Below are 27,500 nucleotides of genomic sequence, written 5' to 3'. Positions count from 1 at the left end.
CTCTATCAAATTTAGCTATTTCACGTTGTTGTTTTGCACACGACGGCAAAGAAATGGACACAAGTGAAAAAGACACGCGCGTGCAAAGCTATTGTTTTTGCCCACCAAACATGCAAATTTGTGACGTTCTCGTTGCCGTCGCCGTTGTCGTTGCTTAAGCTCCATAATATAACTTTGCCGCAGTGTCGTAATTATTCTATCTTGTTCACGTCGCTAAATGTAGGCCAAGTATCTTAGAATTTCATGACAACTATTTCTCTTATGAATTCATCTTCATTGTCACATTTAGTGCCTGCAGTGCCATTCCGACTGGTCTTTCGATGGATAGATATCAAATTTGATCTACGGTTTCTAAACACTTCTTCGCAACACAAGACTTTTGTGAGCTTTACCGAATCTCAGGTAAGGTATTCTTAAATCAATAAAATTAGAGCAAATTTAACCAAGTGCAATATTTAATATAATGCTCAAAGTGTATAAGATTAATTATTTTACCCATTATTATCTTTGTCACCTCGATAATATAGTGAATTACACAAAAATCAAGTCAAAATGGTAGAGTTGATCTATTGTAGCTTCAAAAGTGTTTCAAATCTTTCGTCTATTTTTTTCGGAATTCATTTATTGATTCATTCATTATTAATGATAGAAGTATATATTAATAGTATAATATGAGCGTTTTAATAACGGTTATGAATTTTATAGCGTGCATTTTCTATTTATATATTCAAATGCTAAGTAGAAGCAAGATTCGATCTATGGATGAGATCGGACATCAGCGTGTGTACAGGAGCCTCTGGCAGCCGCTATCAGGGCATTAGTGATCTCACCCAACTCACCAAACCCATGAGTGAAATGACCCCTGACCACAACTACGGGAGCTCCATGTCTTAATTACTCTTCGCGAACAGTGTGAGATTTCTTTAAAGTCCCACAGAAGTATTCAACAAGTCATTGTTGTGACACGGGGCCTATCCTAATTTTGTCGTTCGTATCCGGGAAGACTAAGGTCTTAAGTCTCACTATTTGCAGATGTCATCACTAAGGCAGCACTTTCTCCTCACTTTTTTAAAGACCCTGAGTGTTGGGTAGTCCATTACTCAACCAACCGTACTATTTTGCATGTTGCTTAATTAAGTTAGACGAGGGATTAAAAAGGCTAACCGCTTTTTGTCCATTCCTTGTTTATTCGTTGAATTCGTGTGAGGTGGCTGAAAATGTAACAACAGCTGAGTTGAAATTCAATTTTTATTTTTGTTTGCTTGTAGCTTATCTCAAATCTGTCTCCATACGTCAAAGCCGTGAAACTGATTTTCATGAGGTAATTTTTTTCATCGTAACATTTTGGGCGTAGGCTTGCTCTCGCCCGCATATATCACATGTTATCATTCGTTAATATTGAGAGAGCGTCATGTTATTTCAAAGAAATATGACTCTCGTTTCAGACCAGGAAGTGTGGAGGTCACTGCCGTTTTGACGATAGGAAAAAATGAAGACATAGCAAAACTTGAACAAGAACTAGAAAATCGTAACAGGTCTGGATTACTTGGAAACGATTCTTGGATTGCGCTCTTCTGGGGGTCTGAAGGTAATCTGTTACCCATCAAGTTCTCTTGTACGTCCGCCGGCTTTGCAAGCTTTAGAAGGAGCTCATTACCAGAAGAGTACAACTGCCATACTCAGTCTATCTTACAACATTTTCATATACCACATTATTTTAACTGAGAAGAGTTTTTGAATAAGCTTTGGGTTGCAGTAATGACCATTCTCAATCCCTCGGGTAATTCCTCAACCCAAAGGTAATTCGTATATCTCAAGGGTAATTCGTCCATCCAAAGAATAATTCATTGTTTATGGCCAATGATTTCAGAGACTTAAAATTGTATTTTCATGATGCGGCAAACGTCAAACGACAGGCTACTGCACGCTTGTCATAAACGCAGGAAAATCAATCTAAACTATTTAGCATCACGTCGTCGGCAAACGTTTGATATCTACGTTTTTCCGAAAGAACGAAAAAGCTTGATTTAAGTTAATTTCTTGCCTATCATCGCTCCAACAGCCCTTAACTGTAGAATACTCGCCTACTCCAAAGAACTTAAAAAACGTGCGGCTACTCTGTTATTCGCAAACAAGCAAACTGTGGCTACGTGGCTACATGGCTGAGTTCAAACAATGGCTAAGGTCACATCTCCACAAAACACCGTCCAAAAATACAATCAAATAACAAAAAAACCTCAGGGTATACCTCGTTCTGTAAGGAGCAGTCGTGGGTCAGATGGCTAGTGCGCGGCTTTCGGAGCGAGAGGTCCCCGGTTTGATCCTCGGTGACTTCAACGTCTGTTTCGACTTTCCTCTGATCCGTGTAGCTATAGCTTTAAATCCCCTTAAAACGGAGCACTGACAGAGGGAGGGGGGTAGACGGCTCACCGTCGGCTTCCATTGATACCAGCCTCGTAGCTGAAGGAACTACCGACGTTAAATAAAGTGACTTTACCTTTACCTTTAAGCGTAAAAAAGATGAAGCCATAACGATGATCGTCACTGATTCATGCAAGAGGTAGAAGTTCAATGGAAACTTACGTAGTAAAGTAACCAATTAGCCGCGTAACCTTGGTTTACGCGTTTGCTCGTTAACAGCGTACTCGCTCAGTTACTCGCTCTGTGAAAATGAATCAAAGTTAAAAGTTAACAAGATCAATGCTGACTTTTCCTGAAAGGCCATAAACATGAATATCTGACGGTTGCCAGCACAAAGAAATGGACTCACTCTCAGTCCTTTTTTCTTTTTCTATTATTCTTCAGATTTCTCCTGTTTACCGCCTGAGGTAACTATCCAGAATTTGCCAAGTTCGATTAACGAAGAAGACCCCGTTCCAATTCTTCGATCTAAAGATTTCATCGTACAAGGAAACGTGACAAAAGCAATGTGCAATTCGTCCAACACGCTGCTTTTTCAGTGGTCTTTGTCCAGGTACAAAGTAAATGATTCTGGAGAAACGATTATTGTATGGACCGTTCTCCTGGATACAAAAACCACCGAATGGAACCAACAAAAACGTCAGCTTGGTTACGGAAAATATTTTGTAGACTTTAGGGCAGCATTTGCAAGTAATCCCTATTTGATTGGGAGCGCTCGGGGTTTTTTTAAAATAGTACAATCCCCGCTACGAGCTGAAATTTCAGGCGGAAATAGCGTTACAAGAGGAAAAGGTAGTATCATTACACTAGACGGCGCATCCTCGCAAGATCCTGACACTGCACCCGGTGACATAACTTCAATGGAATTTACCTGGCTGTGCAAAGAGCGACAGGAGTCGTTTCCCACTGGTCCCATCGAGTCCATTCCGGTCGTTAGCCTTTCCTCGGGTAATGAAACCGGCGGATGCTTTGGGACTGGCATTGGAAAGTTAAGCTCGAATCTTGCTGTAGTAAACTTAACAACGAGTGCTATGGACGTGGGTAAATCTTATGACGTAAAACTTATAGTACAGAAAGATGGCCGACAGGATGACTTCGAGCAACAAATTGAGATTGTCAGCGGAAATCCACCCGAAATAACAATTAGGTAAATACCATAATAGCTTTATAATAACTTTACTTGATTCATTACGTGTCGAGTCTAACTAAGCCTTATGCGCACGCGCACCTTTTCTTTGAAACACTCATGGAAAGGAATTAATGACCTAAACGCTACAAAGTTCTCACAGAAGCCCATTTCCCAGAGCCTCCATCTTCTATATTAACCCACGGAGTCAACCGTTTCCCGTATCTTTTTATTTTTAGAAGCAACTCCCATGGGGTTTTTCGCGGGTGTTTTCCCTCCTTAAAGGGGTTAGGTCACGCAATTTTAGGCAATTTCCGCACTGATCGAATGGTCATAGAATTAACTAAAATATCAAAATAACTGTTCAAAACTATAGAAGAACTCTAAAAAAACACAGGGAAGCCAAGAAGGGACATGGATGGACACAACTGGAGAGGATTGAAATGGATTGAATTTGGGTAAATTTGAAAAACTCTTGCTCTGCCAATTTGACGTTTAGAGCTCATAATTAACAAAATTAAACAAAATTACCAAAAATAGCGTGACCTAGGCCCTTTAAAACAATGGGTTTTCAGTGTTTATGCCCATTTTCGCTGAAGTATGGTATAGTGCGTCGAGCTTGCCTGAGGTGTGTTTCAAATGTCTCTGAAAAATATACGAGTAGACCTGCAATTCTAATCTAATTTGCGTTTTTATTTTTGTTTTGCCGTACAAGTTGCGTTATTAATTGTGAGGAAACCGTAAGTGTTTCGACAAGACTCGTCCTGCAGACTTCGTGCGCTGGGTATGCGTGCGAAACAGCAAGATACAAATGGCTTCTCATATCCTTTGATCCACTTGGCAATGAAACAAATGAAGTTCTGACGCCGGACATGACTCTAACTGGGCTCAATCTTCCTGGCATCATAATCAAGGAGAATGAACTAGCGGGAAATCTCACGTATCGATTAAAAGTCATCGCGACGCAAGATGTCGGCCCCGAGGGAATTGCAGCTTACCAGTTCACTATGAATGCTCCGCCCGTTGGTGGGAATTGCACCGTCAAACCACTTCGAGGGAGAGCACTGAACACCAGTTTTGACTTTCAATGCAGTGATTGGCAGGTAAGGTCTGGATCAGGTAATTGTCGTTTTAGAAGGAATATATCGTGTTTCAGACATTGCTTTTGTCATTTGCCAACAATTGAAACAAAACAACCCAATAAGGCTCTGGTTGGCGCGTTAACAACAGCTGATAACAACGGTATTTTCGCTACAAGTTGTTACATTTGAAGGGGCTGTGTCACGCAACTCCACTGAACTGACTTTGTGTAGTTTTACCATTCACCCGTCCCTACTCGCGATGCGACTTAACCCAGAATTACTTTTAAACGACACAACTTAGAGCTTGTGACGGAAAAAAGGTCTGTCGAGCGAGCGCAATTTAAGTTACAAATAAGCTACAGGGATAAACTTCGAAAAACGGTTAGGCTGAACATTTCTAAACCCCAAGTGCAATCTACTTTAATCTTCCTCGGTATTTTCCATCCCTGCGTCCTCTTGTATTTGCTGTTTTATTCAGAACGTCCTTCAATGTTTTAAGTAGTTATGTTAAAGTTTTGCTTGATTTGGTTGCCAGCACCCATTTGCAGAATTTTGCTAAATTTCAAGTCGTGACACAGCCGCCTTAACCAGAGTTGGTGTAGTAGTAAGAAAAGCTCTGGCCTCCAACCAATGCAGCCCGGGTTCGGTACCACAACAATTCTCACGATTTTATTATAAGGAGACTAATAATGCGCAGTCTTCGATTCGAAGTTGTTGTTGTTCAGTCAGCAGTGAACAAATGTACAAGTTCCTCTTTGATTTCTTTCCTTAGGATCGGGACAAACCGCTTACATACCAATTTGCCTACAAAACGGGTGGCGGTTTGTACACTGTTGTTTCCTTCGGATATGTAGCTCAAGCCAGAACAGTGCTTCCCCAAGGTCGCAAAGATGAAGACTTTGTTATCGAATTTGACATCACAATAAAGGACAGTTTGTCTGCAGAAACGGCGGTCACACTGCGAGTAATCGTAAGTGGCAGGCCTTTTTCACACATTTATTTTCTTGTTACACAAATTACAGAAAAAGTTCCTTATGCAGCAAGTCCAATAACGAACATGTATGTTAATATTCTAGTGCTACTGTGATCAATTACTTCCTTTTTTTCTTCAGATTTTGAGAGTGTGATTGCTTAACATTTGACTGGCAAAATTTTGGGGCTTTGATTTTTATTTAAAGTTTGTTTACTTTGAACGTAAGTTTTGGACTTCACGGTCCGGCATTACTCACGTTCTAAACTGACCGATTGGACACCAGAGGGATGGATCTAGGGAAAACTGACGTCATTTACTCACTAGTCGCAATTTTCAGCGTGTAAATGCAGCTTATTATATATGCAAAACACGAGTTAAAAGTCTGAAAGCCCGAAAGTCCCGTGCTCTATATTATTTCAGCCCCGTACACACGCATTGCAAGTGTGTCCTTGCGAAACTCAGCTCATACGTAGTCTAATTCCGTTTCCTAGTTCTTCAAGTTTCATCCGTCAAACTGCCATGTATGCATGTGACTAATAAACTCACCGGTTGCTCCTCTTTTGTGTTTTGTTAGGTTGAGCCCCTGTCTGCAGGAGAGGATCTCAGCGGTCTTGCTGTGGGTAACAACAGTCAACTTAATCAGTTTGTGCAACTAGGTGACGTGAAGAAGGCCACTCAGCTCGCAAACGCCGTCCTGCAAACTGTGCAACAGTCGGAAACAATTAAAACTAATGAAAGGATTGAAGTACGTGAGCAAAGTCAACAGTAAAACATTTACTCAAACAAGAATCTCCTATCTATTGAAAGTTCGGATCGTTGGATTAAATAATTTGGGGATTTTGATTGGTTTAACGCGACTGCATTATAATCAACAACACCATGCCCAACACAATGCGTATCATGAATTGTCTTGCAGTGTGCTGGAAACAAAAGAAGATTAAAAGACAAAGAAAAAGATTGAGAACGTCGGCCAAGATTTGCTGATTTCCCAAAAGTCTTTTTTTAAAAGTGTCCTCAAAAGCGACACTCAGTTTCCTCGAAAAAGTACATGACGTCATAAGCACTCAGGGGAAGGCGACAACGTTGACATTTTGGATTTCAAGTTTTGTGATAAGACCGTGCGCTGGCTATGCGTACGTCCCGGGAAAACGCGGCAACTGACCTCTAAACATCCCAATTCCCGAAAAGCTCGTCTTCCCAATTCGATGTAATCCTTTTTTTCTCATGCTGGAAATAAATTCAGCGAAGATGCTCAGGCATTATCCTACTTGCATCGGTAAAATACGACATGATAAAAGCTAACCAAGAGCATAATATTTTTAGATAACGTTCTCGTAGCCGTCGTCGTCGTTGTTCTTGCTTAGGCTTCCTACTGTCTTATCTAACACGCAGTCTCTTTTATGTATTGTAACTTATCAAGTGACAGATAGAACACATCCTTTGCGATCTCATTTTCTTATTTGCTTCTTTGCAGATTAAGTCTTCTATTGTAAAAGAGGTGTCTACTGTGGAAGTGGGTAATTTGCAATCATTGACTCAAGTCACATCTGTGATTGGACGAGCAACCCTGGAACCCGAGCAAGTCACAGTAGAAACACAGGTAGGCACGTGATAGCCATGTTATGAACACGTGCTATCTACTTTTACACTTTATTACGTTATCACGGTTCGTTACTGTTTGGAAAACAAAATCCCGTTTGAAATTTGGAAAGGAAAAAATGCTGTATGGGGGGATACTGTTTTAACCTTCTTGCCAGTGCCTTTATCCACCGGCGGAGAGTTTCCGAATTTCATAGAACACAGTGCGACTAACGGATGGCATTACCTTCGCTTCTACGGTTGCAAAATATCTTCATGAAGTCTTTAATTGCTTTCTTCGAAGAACACGCAAATAAAAACAAGCTCAGGAGCTTTCGCTGTTATCAGCATGAAGGTGTTAATTGGTGAAACACGGCTTCTTATTTTCGCTTTTTGCCTCCTGGTTGTTCAAAAGGTGATTAAGGACCGCTGGAAGACCATATTTGTTATCCCTGTTTTTCATTTACTTTTTGGCTCGTGATCCGAACGGATAACGTGGTAAAAAGGGAAAATGAACAGGGGAACACAGACAAAATATCTTAAGGAACAACGGAACGTAACCCATTTTATGGATCAAGAAGCTGACAACAAGTTCGGAAGCAATTTCGGGTACAAGGGAACACAAGCAAATTTAAGAGAACAAGGACCCCAAATTTCACCCACCCCCCCGCCCCCCCGCCCCCCTCCCTCCTCTCTGAGGACCTCCTCATTGCTGATTTTTAAAAAAAGCGTGATTGTACTCTGTAGATTTGCACCGCAAATAAGAATGAGTATTGCTGGTAATAAAATATATTTATAATTTTCAAATTCTTCCTGTCCTTATTGAGCATCCGCAATGAACTAAGCTAAAAACTCAATTACACTTTAGGATCTTGCTTTGCAAACTCTGTCATCCTTGACATCCTTGTTACGAGACAAGACCAAAGAGGATTATGCCGCTGAATCAACTCTGGTTGAACAAGGAGGAGAGAACCTGGTGCTGAGCCTTGGCAATGTCCTCAATTCTGCTGCTCAAAAAGCCAGCGTGATTGGAAAGAAAAAATTGCCAACTGTCGTACGAACAAAGGTAAATGAGCAATCGATGCTAGGTCAGTGTTTATTTAAGTAGCAAAAATATTTGTGTGATTTTTTTCGTTTTTTTTTTTTTCATTGTGCATCAAACCCAAAAGAAAGTTCATTAATGACTCTGGCCAACTTCAACAAGGGCAATTCGCGATTCAAAGAAATAAAAGCGCAGAAAATGCATTCATTCTCGCTGCGCGGTCGTCCGATTTCTTTTTCACTCGTATGATAACAGACCGAATTGGGATCCACTCAGTCCTATTACCATTACAAATTTGCTAATCATAGCGAGCGCACAATCTGAGAGACACCGTCCATAAAATATGTTACCCGCACCGTCGACATCAATTGCATCGTTAAAGTCTCAAATCTTTGCTCTTACTATCGGGTGATGTATCAGCTCTGTCATTGGCTCGCTACCCCTGCCAAACACAGAAGACTTAGACGCTGCTCGCAATACCGAACAATAGCAGGTTACGAGAGCTGCTACACTACTGTTAATATCTGTTGTCTTTCAGAGCCAGAATGTAACTAAAGATATCGAAAGGCTTTTAGATGATGTAGGAACGACTCTTTTGTCCAGAATGGTTGTTGACCAGGAACCTCATCGGGTGAAAACCAGCTCATTGGGCATGATGCTTAACAGAAACAGTCCGGGCTCACTACAGAAGACCAGGGAGTTCATCCAAGAAGGTGTAGGATTTAGGCTTCCGTTTACAGCCATCACTGATGACAAAGCCAAAAACACTAAATTTGTGGACTCTGTGGTGAGCTCCTTGTATAGCAATCTCTTTCTGGATTTAAAAAAAAAGTACTGAATTCTTGCATATCAGTCAACTTGTCTTGGTGTATACAACCGGGCCGACTTGCGTCGCTAGTTTATGACTCACACATACAGTATTCTGCTTGGCGAAAGGGATTGAAAAGAGAGGAATCTGAACCCACCAGAAGAAGGGACGGGAAACACGTAGCCCACGCGCATGTTATACATTGGTGCGATGAAGGGAGGTTGTCACCATAAAAATGTCCTTAATTGTTAACCTGCAATTCCTTGTGTTATCTGCTTCATTTCCACTCATAGGTCTCTGTTTGAGCCTAGCTTATTTATCAAATACAGTTAAGCAAGGCAGCCTGAAGCACCTAAATACCTTTATTTAACCCGGAATAATTGCCCCAACAAGTTGTGAATCCTCTCTCTCCAACTTGTATAGAAAGCTCACTTTCAAAATATAATGTCAAGTTTTTTGCTAGATTGCTAAGCCGCTTGGACATTATTTTGTCACAAACAAAATTTTCCCTGATCAAACCTCTCGTGTGTGCACCAAATAATACACGAAATCGATTCATGAAAGCCAAATGAAAATATGTTATTTTGCCAATAGGTGACAACGAGCGCTTTCAATCCATTTACTTCGGACCCTAGTTCAGCTTTGGTCAATTCTATTGTTTTGAGGCTAGTCCTTAAAGATGATAATGGCGACATTTTAAAGGTCGAGAACAGCAAAGAAGATGTGGAGCTGAATATTAGACTAAACCCGATACAAGAGCCAAATGAACCGAAAGAACCATTCTTTGCTAAACCTAGCGAGAAAGGAAAGATGAACTACCATAAGATTGATTTGCCCTACGCTGAGGGCAATGCTGTAAGACTCAGGGTGAGTAATGATTTTTTGTGTGGCCGACAAATCACTTTAAAAACGAATTAGAGAACTGGTTTTGAATTCTGTCAATTTCATGGTTCATCATTGCTAATTTCCTGGATCTGTGGACATCTCTGGAGTTATCCTCAGCAAGGATAAGATGTTTCTGTGCGTTTTTCTTTCATTGGTATTTATTTGCAACCAATGTATCATAAAATAAGAACCACTCGCTTCAACTTGGTCAGTCGACTATGTTTTGACAAATTTGACTTTGCTTTTTAGATACAGCCCACAGGATCTGTTGTATTCGATGTATTCGTGAGTTATGATCAGCGGCCAACCGTCACAAAATACGACGCGAAAAGAAAACTCCCGGATGAGGCGTGCCGCTTAATTTCTCAGGAACACTGCAACGACACAGCATACGACTTCCTCCTAGTTGATTCGGTGCTAAGAAAACCGGGATCTTACTTTATTGGGATTCTGTATGAACAGAGTCAGCAAAAACCCGAAAGACGCAAACGACGGTCTTGCTTCGGGAAGGGCCGGCAAAAGAGGTCGTGTGTGGAATTTAAGGACCCTCCACAACCAGAAAACATCACGGTGATACCGGTTTACAACCCTAAAACAGACGCTAATTATTCGATGAATGTCAAACAGGAGGAATGTTTGTTTTGGGACAGCGTAAAGGAACAGTGGTTGTCTCGTGGCTGCAAGGTAAGCTCCTTGGTTCTAGTATTGGATGGATTGGATTGGATTGGATTTACATTTTCATATACTGCACATAGCACATGCAGTCTCCTGGCGGTTTACAATTCTTTCTCTGGGATGAGATCTGACGTCAGCCTTTAAAGGAGCTCCTGGCATCCCCTGTCAGTCCATATTTGATCTCACTCACCCAACCCACTCATAATGTTAGAGTATGACAGACCACAACACCGGGGGAATACCCCTGGAGTCTGCCCCCGAATGTCTCCTTCGAAAACGGCTTGGGTGAGGGAGATTTTCAGACACAGCAAAAAGCAAGAGTCGTGAGGAAAATCAGACTGACCTGCTAGCCGCAAACCGTCTTTCAGTATAACAATGCTCGCTGGTAACATTGACTATTTTTTGCTTTTCTTTCTTTTCGCTTGCCTACACAAGCATTATAGCACAAGACACCGGAAACCGTTCCATTCTCTAGTGCTTATGCAGGCCTCATTATATCGAAAAAATTAAACCGGGAGGACGCAAGCTCGCCAGCCGGCGATGCAAATTTCCCTTTCGTAAATTGTCGTTGCCATTTGAAACGGTCGTTGCCATTTGAAACGGTCGATGCCATTTATAACGGTCGACTACACACTTCACTTCAAAGAAAATTAAAAGAAACAAACTAAGAAAAAATATTAAAAAAAATTAAGACAAAAAAGGGAAAACAAACATTTATAAAAGAAAAACTGGACGAAAAAAAGAGTCCGAAAATTTTAAGTCTCGAACTCGGGTTCTTAGCCCTCACCCTGAACAGGGCCCTAACCCGAACCCTAACCCATATGATCAGCGAGACACAACTCCCAGTAACCGCAACCTTTTGAGTTCTTATACCTAGTGAGTGTAATTCAGAGCTAAAAAATGGCATCTACCGTTTCAAATGGCAACGACCGTTCTGAGAAATGACAACGACCGTTTCAAATGGCAACGACCGTTTACAAAAGGGAAATAAGCGCCGGCGATTTACACGAAAGGGTTAATCAGACCTTATGGAGACAAGCTCAGCCGAGGTGCATTATCGCGGTGCCGGTCTTGTTTGCATTTGTGCAATGTTGCATGCCCTCTCTAACAATGCTACTTTAAGTAGCACTAACCTAAAAAGTGGTTCTCTTTTAAGGTCGGATTGAATTCCACTTCAACCTCTCTGCAATGCCTGTGTAACCACCTGACCTCATTTGGCGGAGGAGTCCTGGTTATGCCCAATAAGCTTGATTTCGATGTGGTCTTTACGGAACTAACGCGGATTCATGAGACAGGAAATGTTGCTGTTCTCTGCACGATTATTGCTGCACTGTTGGTGTATTTCCTGGTTTGTATATTTGCAAGAAAAGCTGATAAAAAAGATCGGGCCCAGGTGAGAATAAGTTTGGCTTTGTTTCGAATTGTACGGAGCGTTTTCACTCACGAGACCAGCAGCCATATTGGATTACTGAAACAAAAGAAAGTATTTGCATACAGTTAGAGTTCAATTCCTTGAGAATTAGTTTTGCACACCATCACGGTCGCCATTTCTTTGTTTTGGAACACCAACATGGCCGCCGTGACGTCATATGAAAACGTTTTATATATTTTGTTGAGGAATTCCTTCATACTTTCTACACGTCCTCCCCCCATCCCCCCGCTTATAGTAAGAGGAGTTTCTGCCTTGTTTTCATTTGATCGGGCGAAATCCGGATCCCTTAAATCTCGGCGATCGCCCCGGCAGAAATTTTGGCGAACAACACTTGGTTTTCTTAAACTTTTAAATCTTCCTAGTCAAAATTGTTTCTATAATTGTAAATATGAGCGATTTTCAGTGATTACGTAACTGAGAAATTTGAATGTGGTAGCGCAGGAAAACTCACAGCAATTGTTCAAGAAATTTGTTTCGTATCTTTTTTATTCACGACTCATTCACAAGAGTGGGCGCACAGCGCGAACTGAGAGCCTGAGAGTTTAATGCTGTCCAAATAAGGTACAAAACTCCCGTAAGCACAACAGAAATGAATGCAACTAAGGAAATTGTGCAGCCGCTTGATACGAAAAACACAAAAACCCAATGGGAAGTTGTGAACATATACCCCGCCCCGACCTCTGAGGGCCAGAGGTGATTACATGATACAGGAATTTTAATCAGCAGAAAAATATTAGTAAAAACCAAATTTTAAAAATTTCGAGAGCTAAGATGAATACACATTACAACAGTCCTACCTGAAATATGCTACGACAACAAAAGACTACATGCCCAGAGGGCAAACATGCGTCACATACCTTTTGGAGAATATTTACATTCTATGTCACTTACAGTTTAGACTACATTACAGTAAAGTATTTTTTTTTTATTTCGTGAATACAGACTGGCCTCCCTGTGCACCTGAACTCTTCAATTGAAGAAGGCTTTCAGTACGAACTAACCATTGTTACTGGAGTGTGGAAGAATTCTGGGACGGATGCTAACGTTTGCATGGTCATTCATGGAAGCGAGGCAGACAGCCAATGCATATTATTAAACAGAAACATGATCCAGTCAAGAAGAGTCCTGGCACGAGGGAACGAAGACCTGTTCGTGATTCATTTGCCAGTTTCTTTGGGTGAAATTCAATTCGTTCATATTTGGCACGACAACTCAGGAAAACACCCCTCTTGGTTTTTTAGCCACATGGTAATAAAAGATGTCCAAACGGGAAGAATTTTGACCTTCCCCGGCAACACGTGGTTTGCCTTGGAAAAAGGAGATGGCAAAATCGACAGACTTTTAACTCCGATCTCCCTTGAGGAGGAGAAGTCTTTCAAGTATTCGTTAAACTCGAGAAGCTCTTCGAGTTTCACCGAAGGCCACATGTGGTTGTCTGTAGTTACCAAGCCCCCGAAGAGTAAATTCACGCGCGTTCAAAGGACCACTTGTTGTTTGTGCTTGCTGATGTCCGCCATGTTGGTCAATGCGTTGTTTTATCGAAATGACGACGTAGCTGACCCTACAATACAGATTGGTCCTTTAAAGTTCAGCTGGAGACAGGTTGTGGTAGGATTGGAGAGCGCATTGATAGTAACTCCGGTGAACTTGTTGATAGTGGCCATTTTCAGAAACAGCGCTGAAAATCGTTCTAATCAAATAACTCCATCCGCTCTGAAGAACAAATGTGCATCGGTTCATAGCAGGATTCAGGCTTTTTCATGTTGGGGTGAAGCAAAGGAAAGAGAGCGAGAAAAAGAGGAAACCGAAAGTAATTTGTCCGATCATGCAACGCTTTCAGGAAGAACATTACAAAGAATCAGAGCCTTACCTAAACAAGACTTTCTCTTTCCTTATTATTTTATATACATCGCTTGGTTTCTGAGTTTTGTCACTGTAATTTCATCTGCGACGTGTACGTTTTTCTTCAGCTTACAATGGGGTAAGGATATTTCCAAAGAATGGCTTTCGTCAATGCTTGTATCGTTTACGGAAGACTTGTTTGTTATACAGCCAATTAAAATAGTCATCATTGTGCTTATAACTGCATATTTTTTTGGTTCTAAATCTGATGTGAAAGAAAGAGGTGATCAAGTCAAATCTGAGCATGCGTCATCTACTAATGCGACGACGGATTCGGCTTTACCAAGCATCGAAATAAAGACTCTTCCTGAAGACGAGATTGAATTAGCGAGGGAGTACCGATTAAAGGAGGCAAAAATGTTTTCGTTTGGCAAAGAATTGTTCCTTTATATGCTGTTTTTAACCTTATTGACGGTTGTGTGCTATGGCAACCGAAGCTATCATGGATATTTAATCACAAGGAACCTCGAGGATACATTCAATAAATTTCCTCGGGTGAGTAGGTATTAACGTAAACGAAAACACTTATGGGCAACTGATACCTTTCAGTTGCAATCCAGCTGAGCCAAAGGCCGCTGAACATACTCTACCACTTCAAAGGCGCTGTTACACTGAGCAGTTTTTCGTGCTTACAACTAATACTTGTATCGCAACTCCGTTAAGAGACAAGTTGTTCGAGATATGTGAGTGTAACACTTTGGAAAAGCCGAAGTCGGTCCGGGACAAGTTGAAAAAACCGTCACAGAACGTAGATTCGAGTTTATTTTGTTATGTAATAAATTCGTGATCTCGCTCACTACAAGGTTACCTTATCTTCCGCCGAGGCCCTGACATAGATTTCACACTCGGCCGCGATCGTAAGAGCATGCCTGGAAACAAAGCTTCACCTTTAATTCTTGACTTTGTTGTGTAGGCTAAAGATCCCCGATTTTATTGGAAATGGCTTAAAGGTCAGTTTTTGGACGGGATTTACGCTAACGAGTGGTACAACGGGAAGAATGCCACCAAACAAGAGTACATCAATAACAAGAACTCCATTCTGCTGGGAATGCCCCGACTCAGACAACTAAGGGTTAAGAAAGGTAGGAAATTTTCTCGCAGTTTGTTAATTTTTTTGACCCACCCTCACTTTAAAGGGGCTAGGTGACGCTATTTTAGGTAATTTTGTTTAATTTTGTTAATTATGAGCTCTAAACGTAAATTGGCAGAGCAAGAGTCTTTCATTTGCAAAATCACAGCCACATAACAACTGAGAATAATTTTCCAGCTTTGTAAATGACATTTTGATTTAGACTGATATAAATTTGAAAAAAGGTAGGCCGACGTTTTTCAAATTTATTCAAATTCAATCCATTTCAATTGTTGTCAGCGGAACTGCTTTCTGAACCGGAACTCGAGTACACGTCATCTCCCATGATACTTCTGGGTCATATGCCATGTGCTCGAAGAGTCGGACATGTTTAGTTTTGAAAATGTTTGAATATTCTTTGCATGGAACGAAAAATATGGACTATGTCGTTTTTGATTGACTTCTACCCGGACTCGTCAACATATGTAAGTTTTGTAGAATTTTCGCACTCGTCGTTTTTGAGACCTATTTTTGACAGCTTTCATAAGATACACTCGTATATGTTGCAGCGAATCTACAACTACAACAACAACTTGTGAGATCGAAATAAAAGGCAGAGAAACCAGTAGAACCTGTGTACGTGAAACTGTTGTCGAATCTCGATATTCACGGAGCCGGGATTGAGAGAATGGCAGGAGTGACTACATCTCATTCGATATGGAGAGCAAAGAAGGCGAAAAAAGCGACATGGAGTTGTGTGGAGGCGAGGAGGACGACGCGGAAAATGTTGAAATATCTTCCGAAGTGCCAGCGACTCGTACCGTTAGAACAAGGAAGCCAAATCCGAACAATCGTGAAGAGGTAGAAGCGGAAGAAATTCACAGATTAAGGCGTTCGCTTAGCGGCTATTTGTCACGAGTAAGTACATGCATAAGTCAGTTGAAAACATGTCTCTCCGAATGGGGGAAAGCTGAGGGAATTCGTGAAAGTGTGAAGAACCTTGAGCATGCATGGGAACGCTACAATGATCAGTACCAGAATTACTTGTGCAAGGAGTTGTCTGTTCAAGAATTTGGACGGGTTGAGTCCAACTATGTTAAGGTTTATGAGGACTATTCTCGATATGTCAAAGCAGCCGAAGAAAGATTGTCTCCCCTCGCGTATTGCATGTCAAATAAGAGTTCAAAATTTCGTGTAGAACAACCTAAATTATCACCGATAACTTCGACTGGCTCAAGCATCTCGAGATCCTCAAAATCTTCCCGATTAAAGGAACTGAAGAGAAGTGTAGAGTTGAACAGGCTTAAGGCCCAACAGGCACTTGAGTTAGCAAATTATGAAGCTGAAATGGAAAAGAAAAAGATTGACATTGAAATGCAAAAACAGAAAACAGCAAAGGAAATGGTATTTAAAGCTCAGTTGGAAGCTAGAGAAATCGCTCTTCTTGTTGAAGAGGAAGGTGATGCAGTCTCGTGTGCCCTAAGTTTGCAAAGTGAGACCGATGATAAGATTGAATTTGAGCCTCCCATCACTAGGAGTCAACAAACAGCAACTTGGGTAGCACGCTGCCACCAGGACACTCCAGAAGATAGATTGAATCATAGCGAACTCACACCTCAGTTAAAGAAGTACGGTGAAGAAATTACCAGTCCTCATTCCAGAGATCCTTCCCATATCCAAAGAAAGGAGAACTTTATCGCAAATGGAGACGATAACGGTGAAAATGAGAATTGCCTGCATGAAAAGGAACAGATGAATCCGTGTAAAAATCCTCAGGCTATCCTTTTGAAGGTGACCACGTTGCAAGCTATGCAGCCTGTCAAGTTTAGTGGAAATGCAGCGGATTTTCCGATTTTCAGGAGAAGAATTCGAGATAACCTCGAAGATGGACTATTGTCGGATGCCCAACGGATTGAATTTCTCCCCAAATTTGTGTCCGGAGAGGCTTATGAGGTGGTTGAAAGATCTGTGGGGTGTTCCTATGACGACATTATAGCAACCCTGGAGGAGCGCTATGGCCAACCAGCCGCAGTTGCTGCAGCGTGTATTAATATGCTTACCACAGGACCAAAATTAGGAAACAGAGACTTCAAGGGTTTGCGTAATTTTGCTGAAGAACTGCAGTGTGCCTCACGAAGACTGGAAGGAGAGTATGAACATGAGGCAAGTACCACTTCAAATATGAAGATGATCGTAGCACGACTGCCAGATTACATCATCAACAAATGGGCAGATGTATCGTACTCGAACAGAGAAAAGGGTCAGAACCCAAAGTTAAAGGACTTAGCTCAATTTGTGAAGCGACAAGCTGCCATCAAAAACGACCCTGGTTTTGCTGGTGTTTCGTTAGTCGCAAGTTCGGAGGTCAAGGGAAACAGAACAAAGTCATTGAAAGTCAACAACAGGTCATTCATCCCCGAGCCCACAAGGCAGACTTCATCCTTTGCCACCGATGTTAAAGGAAAGAGCACTGGCCGAAAATTGCCCAGCGAAGGACGAAAGAGCATCACACCCGCTAATAGGAGTTGTTTATGTTGCCCCGGATCTCACGAACTATCTTCATGCCTCGAGTTTCAGAAGAAGGATTTGCAGAGCAGATGGGACATTGTGAAAGTTAACCGGTTGTGTCATGTTTGTTTGAGAGTTGGACACCTTCGAGGAAGGTGTGAATCGCCGAAATTCTGCCCTTGTGGGAGCGACAAACGGCACCATAAGTTACTCCATAACCCCCCAAGTACAAGGAGAGACAATGACAGACTCAATCAAGCTAGTACAGAAGAACCGAATGCGGCAGTGACAGACCCGCATGCCGAAGTTCCTGGTGATCAAGGACCTTCAGGAATCAGACATACAGCGCAATATGCTACCGTCACACAGCCAGGCTCAACAAAAACTGTGCTTCTGCATGTTATACCAGTGAAAATCACATCACCTGGCGGAAGGTCTGTCACCACTTACGGGCTGTTAGACAACGCTTCCCGTGGAACCGTGATTAGTGGAGATGTTGCTAAAGAATTAGGGCTGAAAGGTCATAAGGAGTTTATATCTGTTAGCACCTTGATGCAGCAAGAAGATGAAGAGTTTGAAGTGGTGGAATTTAAATTGCAATCTGCGAGCGGAGAAGGTGAAACGCTTAATGTTGAAGAGGGCCTGGTCTCGGAGAAATTCAATGTCAAAGAGAGATGTCTACCTGAAGATATTGACAGAAGATCGCACCCCCACCTACTGGACATTGATGTGCCAGACGTAAAGATAAAGAAAGTATCAGTGCTGATTGGAAAGGACGTGGGTGAAGCGCATGAAGTCCTCGAAGTGCGAAAGTCAAATAGACCTGGTAGCCAGTTGCAAGCTCAGCGAGGCCCATTGGGCTGGGTGATCACGGGAACAATTCTGGGCTCACCAAATTACAGCGAAGTCAATGTCCACTTCACATCTTGCGAGAGAAAATTGCACGAACAAGTTGAGAATTTTTGGAAGATAGAAGGATTTGGAGCGAAGCCTTCGTGTAAACCTATAATTGAGGAGCCGGTGCCTAGACGTCAAAACCACTATTTATCTAGAGAGGATATCCGCGCAGTAGACATTCTCGAGAAGACCACGAGACTGACTGACGGTCATTACGAGACCGGACTGTTGTGGCGGAAGGACGATGTTGAACTGCCAAACAACCGCAAGGAGGCTGAAAAGAGGTTGCAGAGTTTGAAGAGGAAGTTCCGTAAAGATCCTAGCCTTGAAAGGAAATATCGCGCAACGATGAACGACTACATAGTTGAGGGTCATGCGCGGAAGTTAACGACAGAAGAGGCTTCTATAACTGGCTCTAGAACTTGGTACCTTCCGCATTCCGCAGTGACCAATTGCAACAAGCCAAATAAAGTACGAATTGTGTTTGATGCTGCCGCCGAACATAAAGGAACCTCGCTGAACAAAAACCTATTACCGGGTCCTGATTATACTAACAGTCTGGTTGGTGTGTTATTGAGATTCCGCGAGGAGAAGGTCGCATTGGTTGGAGACATTAAAAGCATGTTTCACCAGGTGAAAGTCCGACCAGAGGATCAAGATTCCCTACGGTTCCTTTGGTGGAGTGGGAGCTTAGACGAAACACCTAATGAGTACGCAATGACTGTACACATATTTGGTGCTACAGACTCGCCATGTTCGGCGAATTTCGCCTTGTTGAGAACTGCTGAAGACAATTGGAAAGAGTTCGACCCTGTGACCGTAGATACTCTGAGGGACAACTACTATGTCGACGATCTACTCAAGTCCATGCCAACACCAGAACGTGCGATTACGCTAATGCGGGAGCTGATTGAACTTTGTGCAAAAGGCGGTTTTAACCTTACGAAATTTATGAGCAATAACCGAGAAGTCTTGGCCGCAATACCTGTTGAGAAGAGAGCGGATCCAACACTTGACTTCACCCTTCATCAATTGCCGGTGGACAGAGCCCTTGGAGTAAGATGGCACATCGAATCTGACACCTTTGGTTTCAAAGTCGTGAATTTGGATAAAGGCGACACGATGAGAGGAGTTTTGTCAACAATCTGCTCAGTATTTGACCCTTTGAACTTGGCTGCACCAGTCATGCTACCAGCAAAGCAAATCATGCAAGATCTGTGGAGGAAGAAGATAGCGTGGGATCAACCACTCGACGGGAAAATTCTTCAGAGATGGCAGCAATGGAAGAACAACCTTCCACTCCTAGCTGAGGTGAAAATTCCAAGATGTTACTTCAGTCGCACAGATCACGAGAAAGCTACACTTCAACTCCACCACTTTTGTGATGCTTCAGAAATCGGCTACGGTACCTGCACCTACCTTCGAACAGTCTACCCTGATGGAACTGTTGAATGTGCATTTATTACTGGGAAATCCAGAAACGCTCCTATCAAAACAGTCAGCATTCCCCGACTAGAATTGCAGGGAGCTCTTTTGGCAGCATGTGTGGACTTTTCAGTCCGACAGGAACTGAACTTCGAATTTGAAAGGGTGGTTTTCTGGACGGATTCAATGATCACCTTGAACTACATCTACAGCGAAAGTCGACGATTTCAGACCTACGTTGCAAATCGGGTTACAGAAATCAGGGAACTCACCGCTCCTGAACAGTGGAGACACTGTCCAGGGAAGCTTAACCCTGCAGACGACGTTAGTCGAGGGCTAGAAATGAAAGAATTTCAGAACAATGAACGTTGGTTGAACGGACCGTCCTTCCTGTGGAAAACAGAGGATCACTGGCCGGAGATCAAGCATGACGAGGTGGCAGTTGACAAGCTTGAGATAAAAAAGGAAGTATACTTGATCGAAGTTGAAACGGCTACACCACTAGACAACCTCTTGACCAGATATTCTCGCTGGATAACCTTGCTGCGATCATTTGCCTGGTTACTGAAGTTCATAAAGTGGCTGAAGTGGTCTTCGAAGGAAAAGAAACGTGAGCCAGAGTCTTGTCAAGTTGAAAATCACGTTACACAGGAGGAACTCGAAAGGTCGAAGAGAGAGGTTGTATCTTTGGTGCAGCGAAAGGCCTTTCCTCATGAGATAAAAGATCTCAAAGCAGGACGTCAAGTGAAGGCATCAAGCCACATTTTGAAGCTCAAACCAGTTATCATGAATGATGGAGTCATGAGGGTCGGCGGTAGAATTTCGAGAGCTCCTATCTCATCCAATGCCATGAATCCGATGATCCTGCCTAAAGACCATCACGTCTCAAGAATCCTGATACGTTATTTGCACGAAAGGAATGGTCACTGTGGAACTGAACAGGTCTTGTTCTTTCTCAGGGAAGAGTTCTGGATGGTGAAGCCTAGAGTAGCTATAAAGGAGGTTCTTGGGAAGTGCTTACTATGTAAGAAGCTTATGCCCCGTAAGATGAATCAAGAAATGGCCGAGCTGCCCAAAGTTAGGCTGACCCCGTATGAACCCCCTTTCACGTTCAGTGGAGTCGATTACTTTGGACCCTTTCACGTGAAAAGAGGGAGAGGAAGAGTTGCAGAGAAACGTTGGGGGGCGATTTTTGTGTGTCTGAATTCGCGTGCAGTACACCTCGAAGTCGCGAAGTCTCTAGATACTGATGATTTCATTCTTGTTTTGACCCGATTCCTGAATCGAAGAGGCCATGTGAGAGAACTGCGGTCAGATAACGGGACGAACTTCGTTGGGGCAGATCGCGAAATCAGGGATGCCGTAAATCGAATTGATAATGACAAGGTTGGAAGAGAATTGATGCAGCGTGGATGTAAGTGGGTGTTCCACCCTCCTGGGGCCTCCCACATGTCCGGAGTCTGGGAACGATTAGTGAAAACGGTAAAACGAAGCTTGAAGGCCATCCTGGGAAAAGATCTTATCAATGAAGAGGTTCTCCAAACAGTGTTTACCGAGGCTGAGCGTATCGCTAACTCTAGACCTCTGACAAGAAACCCTTTCAGCCCTGATGACAGCGAACCTCTCACGCCAAATCATTTCTTGAACATTCGCCCTTCTACGAACCTGCCCCCGGAAGTTTTTGAAGAGAATGAAAGGATGAGCAGGAAGAGATGGAGACAAGCTCAAGTTCTTGCCAATCATTACTGGAAGCGTTGGTTGAGAGAATATGTCCCATCGTTGCAAGAAAGACAAAAGTGGAACCAAGTTCGAAGAAACCTACGCATTGGAGACCTCGTCCTGATCGCTGATGATAATGTTCCAAGGAACCAGTGGCCCTTAGGTCGAGTTGCAGACGTGTTCCCTGGCAAGGATGGATTAGTGAGGAGTGTCGAAGTGAAAGCTAAAGGATCTTTTTTCAAGCGACCAGTTACCAAGATTTGTTTGCTAGAAGCGGCAGATGATGAAGAAGGACAGTGAGCTTGGCTGAACGGCCTGCTTGGTAACAAGAATGAATTTCAAATGTGATGAACTTCGGTCAAAGGGCGTTCATGGGGGGCGCGATGTTGTCACCGGAACTGCTTTCTGAACCGGAACTCGAGTACACGTCATCTCCCATGATACTTCTGGGTCATATGCCATGTGCTCGAAGAGTCGGACATGTTTAGTTTTGAAAATGTTTGAATATTCTTTGCATGGAAAGAAAAATATGGACTATGTCGTTTTTGATTGACTTCTACCCGGACTCGTCACCCGGACTCATATGTAAGTTTTGTAGAATTTTCGCACTCGTCGTTTTTGAGACCTATTTTTGACAGCTTTCATAAGATACACTCGTATATGTTGCAGCGAATCTACAACTACAACAACAACTTGTGAGATCGAAATAAAAGGCAGAGAAACCAGTAGAACCTGTGTACGTGAAACTGTTGTCGAATCTCGATATTCACGGAGCCGGGATTGAGAGAATTGCAGGAGTGACTACATCAATCCTCTCCAGTTTTGTCCATTTATGTCCCTTCTTGGCTTCCCTGTGTTTTGTTAGAGTTTTTCTATAGTTTTGAACAGTTATTTTGATATTTTAGTTAATTCTATGACCATTCGATCAGTGCTGAAATTGCCTAAAATTGCGTGACCTAGCCCCTTTAAGAACCCACACAGTGAAAAGGCTATCTATCATACGGCACGTACGGCCCCGCGCGCGCTTTCATTGTAGACTATTGGGAAAATCCCTGTACGAGGGCCGTACGCATTAGCGCGAGCATGGCCGGAAAATGCCGTACGGCCCTACTAGGAACACGTACTGTTCCATGCGATGGAATTTCAGGGGATTTCGTCGCTTTTAAACATCCAAGTTATTTACAGCCAGAAAAGCAAATGCAAGCAACATTAAGATAAATTTTCTGTCCAAATTTTTGTTTATTTTGTCCTAACTTCATCGTCTGAGTGCTCATAAATAGTGTAAAGAGCCCATATGATAAAATGCTTATTGACTGAGTTAAGGCCGGGCCGGACAGGAAATTATTTGGCCCTCGGTAATGGTGCACGGACCTCGCTGCGCTTGGTCCGTATTCCATGACCCCGGGCCAAATATTTTCCTGTCCGGCCCGACCCGACCTAAACTCAGTCAGTAAGATTTAATAGACTTGCAAAACTCTTTCTCTCTGTTTTAGATTCGTGCACTGTTCCAGAGTTGGCCCGAGATTCAGTTAAACATTGCAACGATTACTATAGTTTAGGTGAGGAAGACAAAACCCGGTATCACTTACCAGGATGGAAGCCTTTCGAAGGCTCCAAAGATTGGGCCAACTTCTCTGGCCTCTGCCCAGCCCCATGGAATTATGTGCTTCAGGATCAACTGCACAATTCACCAAGTTGGGGATTCTTTGACGTTTACAGTGGAGGGGGCTTTGTTGCTGATCTAGGATACAATAGATCCACAGCTGCCAAGGTGATTGATAATTTGCATGAATACAGTTGGATAGATCGACAAACTCGAGCTGTTGTGCTGGAATTCGTTATCTACAATCCAAATACGGGTTATTTAAGCATCTCTACTTTCTACTACGAAATTCTACCATTTGGTTATGGTCATCCCTTTGTCATTATCGACACGTTTCCACTGACGAGCACGCAAACTGGATTTTACCAATTTTACTTGATTTGCCAGCTTTTGTTCATCATATTGGCTCTTTTGTTTGTGATTCGTGAGGTGTACAACATCTACAAAATGAGATGCAGCTATTTTAGAGACGCCTGGAATTGGGTGGAACTCCTGCAGATATCGTTTTCATTTTTGGTTGTGGTGTTCTTCGTTATCAAGTCAAAACTCGTTCTAAAAAGCGCTGTAAAAGTTAGAGAAAATCCCTTTGTTCCAGTCAGCTTTACAGACGCTGTTGTTTGGAATTACGCGGAGAATCTGGTGCTGGCAATTGCTGTTTTTATTGTAACTATAAAGATGTTACGTATGATTCGTTTTAATCCCCACATAAGTATTCTGATGTCATCATTTCGCGAATCCAGAGGATTACTGCTATCGTACTCTGTTATTTTCATCATCATTTTCATGGCTTATGCTCAATTTGCAGTCCTAATGCTAGGTACCAGTATCTATAATTATTCCTCGTTTCCAAATGCCCTGATTTCAGAATTATTGTTGAGCCTTGGAAAAGAAATGGGTTTGACCAACCTGTTGCGAGTCAACCGAGTCTTAGGTCCATTGTTCGGATTCTCTTTCGTCCTTCTTAACGCTTTCATCTTCGTCAACTTTTTCGTTGCAATATTGAATGATTCACACGCAGAAGTGAAACAGAACACGGACAAGCAGTCAAAGGAATTCGAAATGGCGGATTTTATTCTAGATAGACTAAAAGAATTTGTGGGTTTCGGCAAAACTCAACACGACGAAAGTTCAAGTGAATCTGAAGAGAACAGAGTAGAAAAAGAGAATAAGGAAATGCACAACACGTCTTTCTCAACAATAGCATTTCAATCACACAGACTTCGCCGAAGGGCAAGGAATTTCCAGTTGCGAAATGCCAAAAAGTTGCGGGAAACTACCAGAAAGGAAAAGAAAGAACGTAGAGATCAATTAAAACAGGAAAAGGCCGAAAGCAACACAGCTGATGAATCAACTGTTGAGGGAAATAAACAACACTTGAAATCTACTGTGGAAGTAATCAACGCTTTAGATCGCTTACATCGAACATGTGCTCTTAAAGAAATAGATTCATTGACGAGTAAAGTCGCTCGAGACGATGAAAGAGAAGATATCGAGATTTTGTCGTTAATACGACTTCTAAGAAGCAATCGCTTTGAAGAAGAAAAGGAAGAAAAAGAAGATATAGAAGATGCAACATCCGAAACAGAAGCCGCATTGAATGATAATGAACTAGTTTCATACATAACTTCGCCAAACATGTCACCCGCTTTAAGCACAAGAGCAAGCGCTAATAGTTTGAGAAAACCTGTATTCATGGAAGGCTTGAACGATGAAACAGTGAGGCTTCTTAAAGGACTGACCGCTAGCCGTCAGTTACCGGAACACTTGACAGGAAAACAAGTCCTAGAGAATCTCCGCGCAGAACTGCGAAAGAAAAGCAACATAATTCGTCCGAAATGGCGGTAATATTCCTTCGCTTCATTTCTATGGTGTCTGGCGAAAACATGGACGAAACTTAAAAAAGGCTTGGGTTCATCTTAACTATACATGTTGCCCAATCATTATGAAATACCCAAAGTAACATTTGGTAACAGTTATCGTTGGTTTTCACCAGCGTGATCAACAGCCATGTTTGTCAACAAAAACAAAGGAAAACACTTGCATTTCCCAGAGAATTGGGTCGGGACACAAACATGGCCGCCGTTCTTTGTTCAGAGTCATAAACATGGCGGCCGTCACGTCATGTGAAAACCGAGAATACGTGTAAGGTTTGTTTTGGCTAGTGACGCAAGCATGCGCACAAGCAGTATTCGCGTAATGATTGGTTCCTTTTGTCTAAACAAGAGACACAAAGAAACAACCGGTTGCTTGAGTCGCTACTGAAAACTGCAATTCTCGGGTTTCACATGACGTCACAGCCGCCATGTTGGTGTCCCCAAAAGAGGAAACGGCGGCCATGTTGGTGTCCCGACCCAATCCTCCGGTAATTGAACTCTATTGTTATGCAAACGTTCTCTTGTGTTTTCGTTGAAAAACATGGCTGTTGATCCCGTGAGTGAAACCCAAGAATAAGCGACAAAAGTAGTTGAGGCAACTGGGAAGACCGTAGTCAGGAAAAAATCACCTTAACGTTACATTTTCCACTGCCCCCACCCCCTCCTGTCCAAATGCTTAGAGTTTATTAAAATTTACTAAAAAGTTTGTTAGATACGAGATTGGTTACAGCGAGTCCCATCTCGTATCGAACGCGCGCCGATAGAATAATTACGGAGTTTAAGATCTACGACGCGACGGTAACGAAAACGTCATTTAAAATTGTAAGGTCAGGTTTATTAATCTTTTTCGTCATTATGTCGGCTTGTCTAACTTCTAAAAACTAGTGTAACTTTCCAGGAACTGAATTAGAAGGTGCGGTGGTGAATCTACGACAGAAAATTCAAATTCGCTGCCTTTTGTTCACGTTCTCCGTAAAAGTTGAGAATTGGTCATTTCACGTCGTAGATTTGCCGAAAACGTGAAAGAAATAAATAAAAATGAAAAATGCACGTGCATAGCGTGCAAAGCTATTGTTTTTGCTCATTAAATATGCACAATTTGTGACGTTTTCGCTGCCGTCGCGTCGTAACAACGCCGGCTACAGCGACGACCAAGCGATAAAGTGAGAATATTGTTGGTTAAAAAAATGAAAAATAATCATGCTGCACCGGAACATATTTCAGTGAATTTCTTTGCCATAATCCACAAAACAATAACGTGAAAAGAAAAAAAACAATTTTAGGTTTTGACGACAACGCGAGCATACAGCAACGAATTGTTCATTTTCTACCTTTACTTTTAAAATAGATTTAGCTTCGCGTTCACGGCAGACGCAAAACGTGAAGCTGAAGTTTGCGTTTTGCCAAAGATCACAGAAACTGGTTTGATTTTAGCTCCTTTTTTTTTGCCTGTTATATAGAAATATCGCGCAACTTCTAACAAGAGAGAGAAAAGTTATAGTAAAGAGAATTTTCATGCATTTATGACAAGCAACAGCCTACCGTTTCACGCTTCCTTTTTGATGGAAACGCGATGCTAAATCTCTCTAATGCGCATGCTCTGTACAACGTGAACATGATATTGTATAATCGCGAGATACTTCGACAGTTCTGGGTTACATTTTGGAGTGACGTTTTCGTTGATTATCTTTTGTAGAATACAGAGCCTCTAATGATGAGAGGTTTTGAGAAACATTTTAGAATAAAAAATAGCGATATAAAAACATGACGTTTCGGCGATGACATGTCACAATTATCAAATGCAATTTATAACAAGATAGTGAACGTTATATATACAATAGTAAGTGACAAATTACATTGGAATAAACGAGGCGGGAAAAAACAAAAGAATGGGAAAAATTTTTAAATAAACAGTTTCGCTGGAATGGAGTCATTTTGAGTGTTCAGAGTCGGTCTCTTTTTCCTTATCAAAAGCATCTCGTAAATAGGGCACTCAAATTTTTCGTGGCATTTCTTTAAGATGGTAAAATGCTCGCGAAGATTGGTAGGTCTTTGATTGTGTTTATCCTTTGGGTGTTTACCGATGACGGAATACTTATGCTCCTCGATGCGCAGGGGGAGGTGGCGGCTCGTGTAGCCTATATAATTCGAATCACACAAATTACATTGATATTCAGACACAACGCATTGCTGGTTTACAAGTGAGGGCTTTGTTTCCGTAACTTTTAAATTTGTAAATCTTTTAAAAACGATGTCTGCGTTATGAAGATAAGTTTTTATTCCCATGTGATAGATAACCAATGGCGGAAGTTTTTTATGGCATTTGCAATGGCGACCCAAGAAAGAGCGATTACAAATTAATCTCTTATCAATCTCCTGCTCATTAAGGATCTGACTTCGAAAATGAATGAGATGGTGTAGGTTTAACAATAAATATTCTACTTTGAGGATGAATACTCTGAAATTTATACGGCAAAGAAC

At 42.1% G+C, this 27,500-nt stretch overlaps 1 protein-coding gene across 2 annotated transcripts in view; it reads left to right on the top strand.

Moving 5' to 3' along the window:
• The window catches only part of LOC138059698 (polycystin-1-like protein 2), a 41,446-nt gene that overhangs the window by 13,906 nt on the left and 40 nt on the right, over positions 1–27,500 (top strand). For both annotated transcript variants that reach the window (XM_068905307.1, XM_068905308.1), the window contains exons 3-18: positions 290–402; positions 1,269–1,321; positions 1,446–1,588; positions 2,806–3,568; positions 4,263–4,650; positions 5,402–5,599; positions 6,177–6,347; positions 7,077–7,202; positions 8,049–8,246; positions 8,761–9,009; positions 9,625–9,897; positions 10,165–10,599; positions 11,747–11,983; positions 12,965–14,419; positions 14,838–15,006; positions 23,036–27,500. The exon at positions 23,036–27,500 is cut by the window's right edge and continues 40 nt beyond it. In XM_068905307.1, coding sequence (XP_068761408.1) covers positions 290–402; positions 1,269–1,321; positions 1,446–1,588; positions 2,806–3,568; positions 4,263–4,650; positions 5,402–5,599; positions 6,177–6,347; positions 7,077–7,202; positions 8,049–8,246; positions 8,761–9,009; positions 9,625–9,897; positions 10,165–10,599; positions 11,747–11,983; positions 12,965–14,419; positions 14,838–15,006; positions 23,036–24,990 — 6,926 coding nt within the window. In that variant the 3' untranslated portion in view covers positions 24,991–27,500. The remainder of the gene's footprint in view (positions 1–289; positions 403–1,268; positions 1,322–1,445; positions 1,589–2,805; positions 3,569–4,262; positions 4,651–5,401; positions 5,600–6,176; positions 6,348–7,076; positions 7,203–8,048; positions 8,247–8,760; positions 9,010–9,624; positions 9,898–10,164; positions 10,600–11,746; positions 11,984–12,964; positions 14,420–14,837; positions 15,007–23,035) is intronic.

The sequence above is a fragment of the Montipora capricornis genome, chromosome 8, assembly GCF_036669925.1.
Source record: "Montipora capricornis isolate CH-2021 chromosome 8, ASM3666992v2, whole genome shotgun sequence".
NCBI classification, from domain to species: Eukaryota; Metazoa; Cnidaria; class Anthozoa; order Scleractinia; family Acroporidae; genus Montipora; species Montipora capricornis.
The sequence above is the reverse complement of the archived record's forward strand: the minus strand, read 5'-3'. Positions and strand labels throughout refer to the sequence as shown.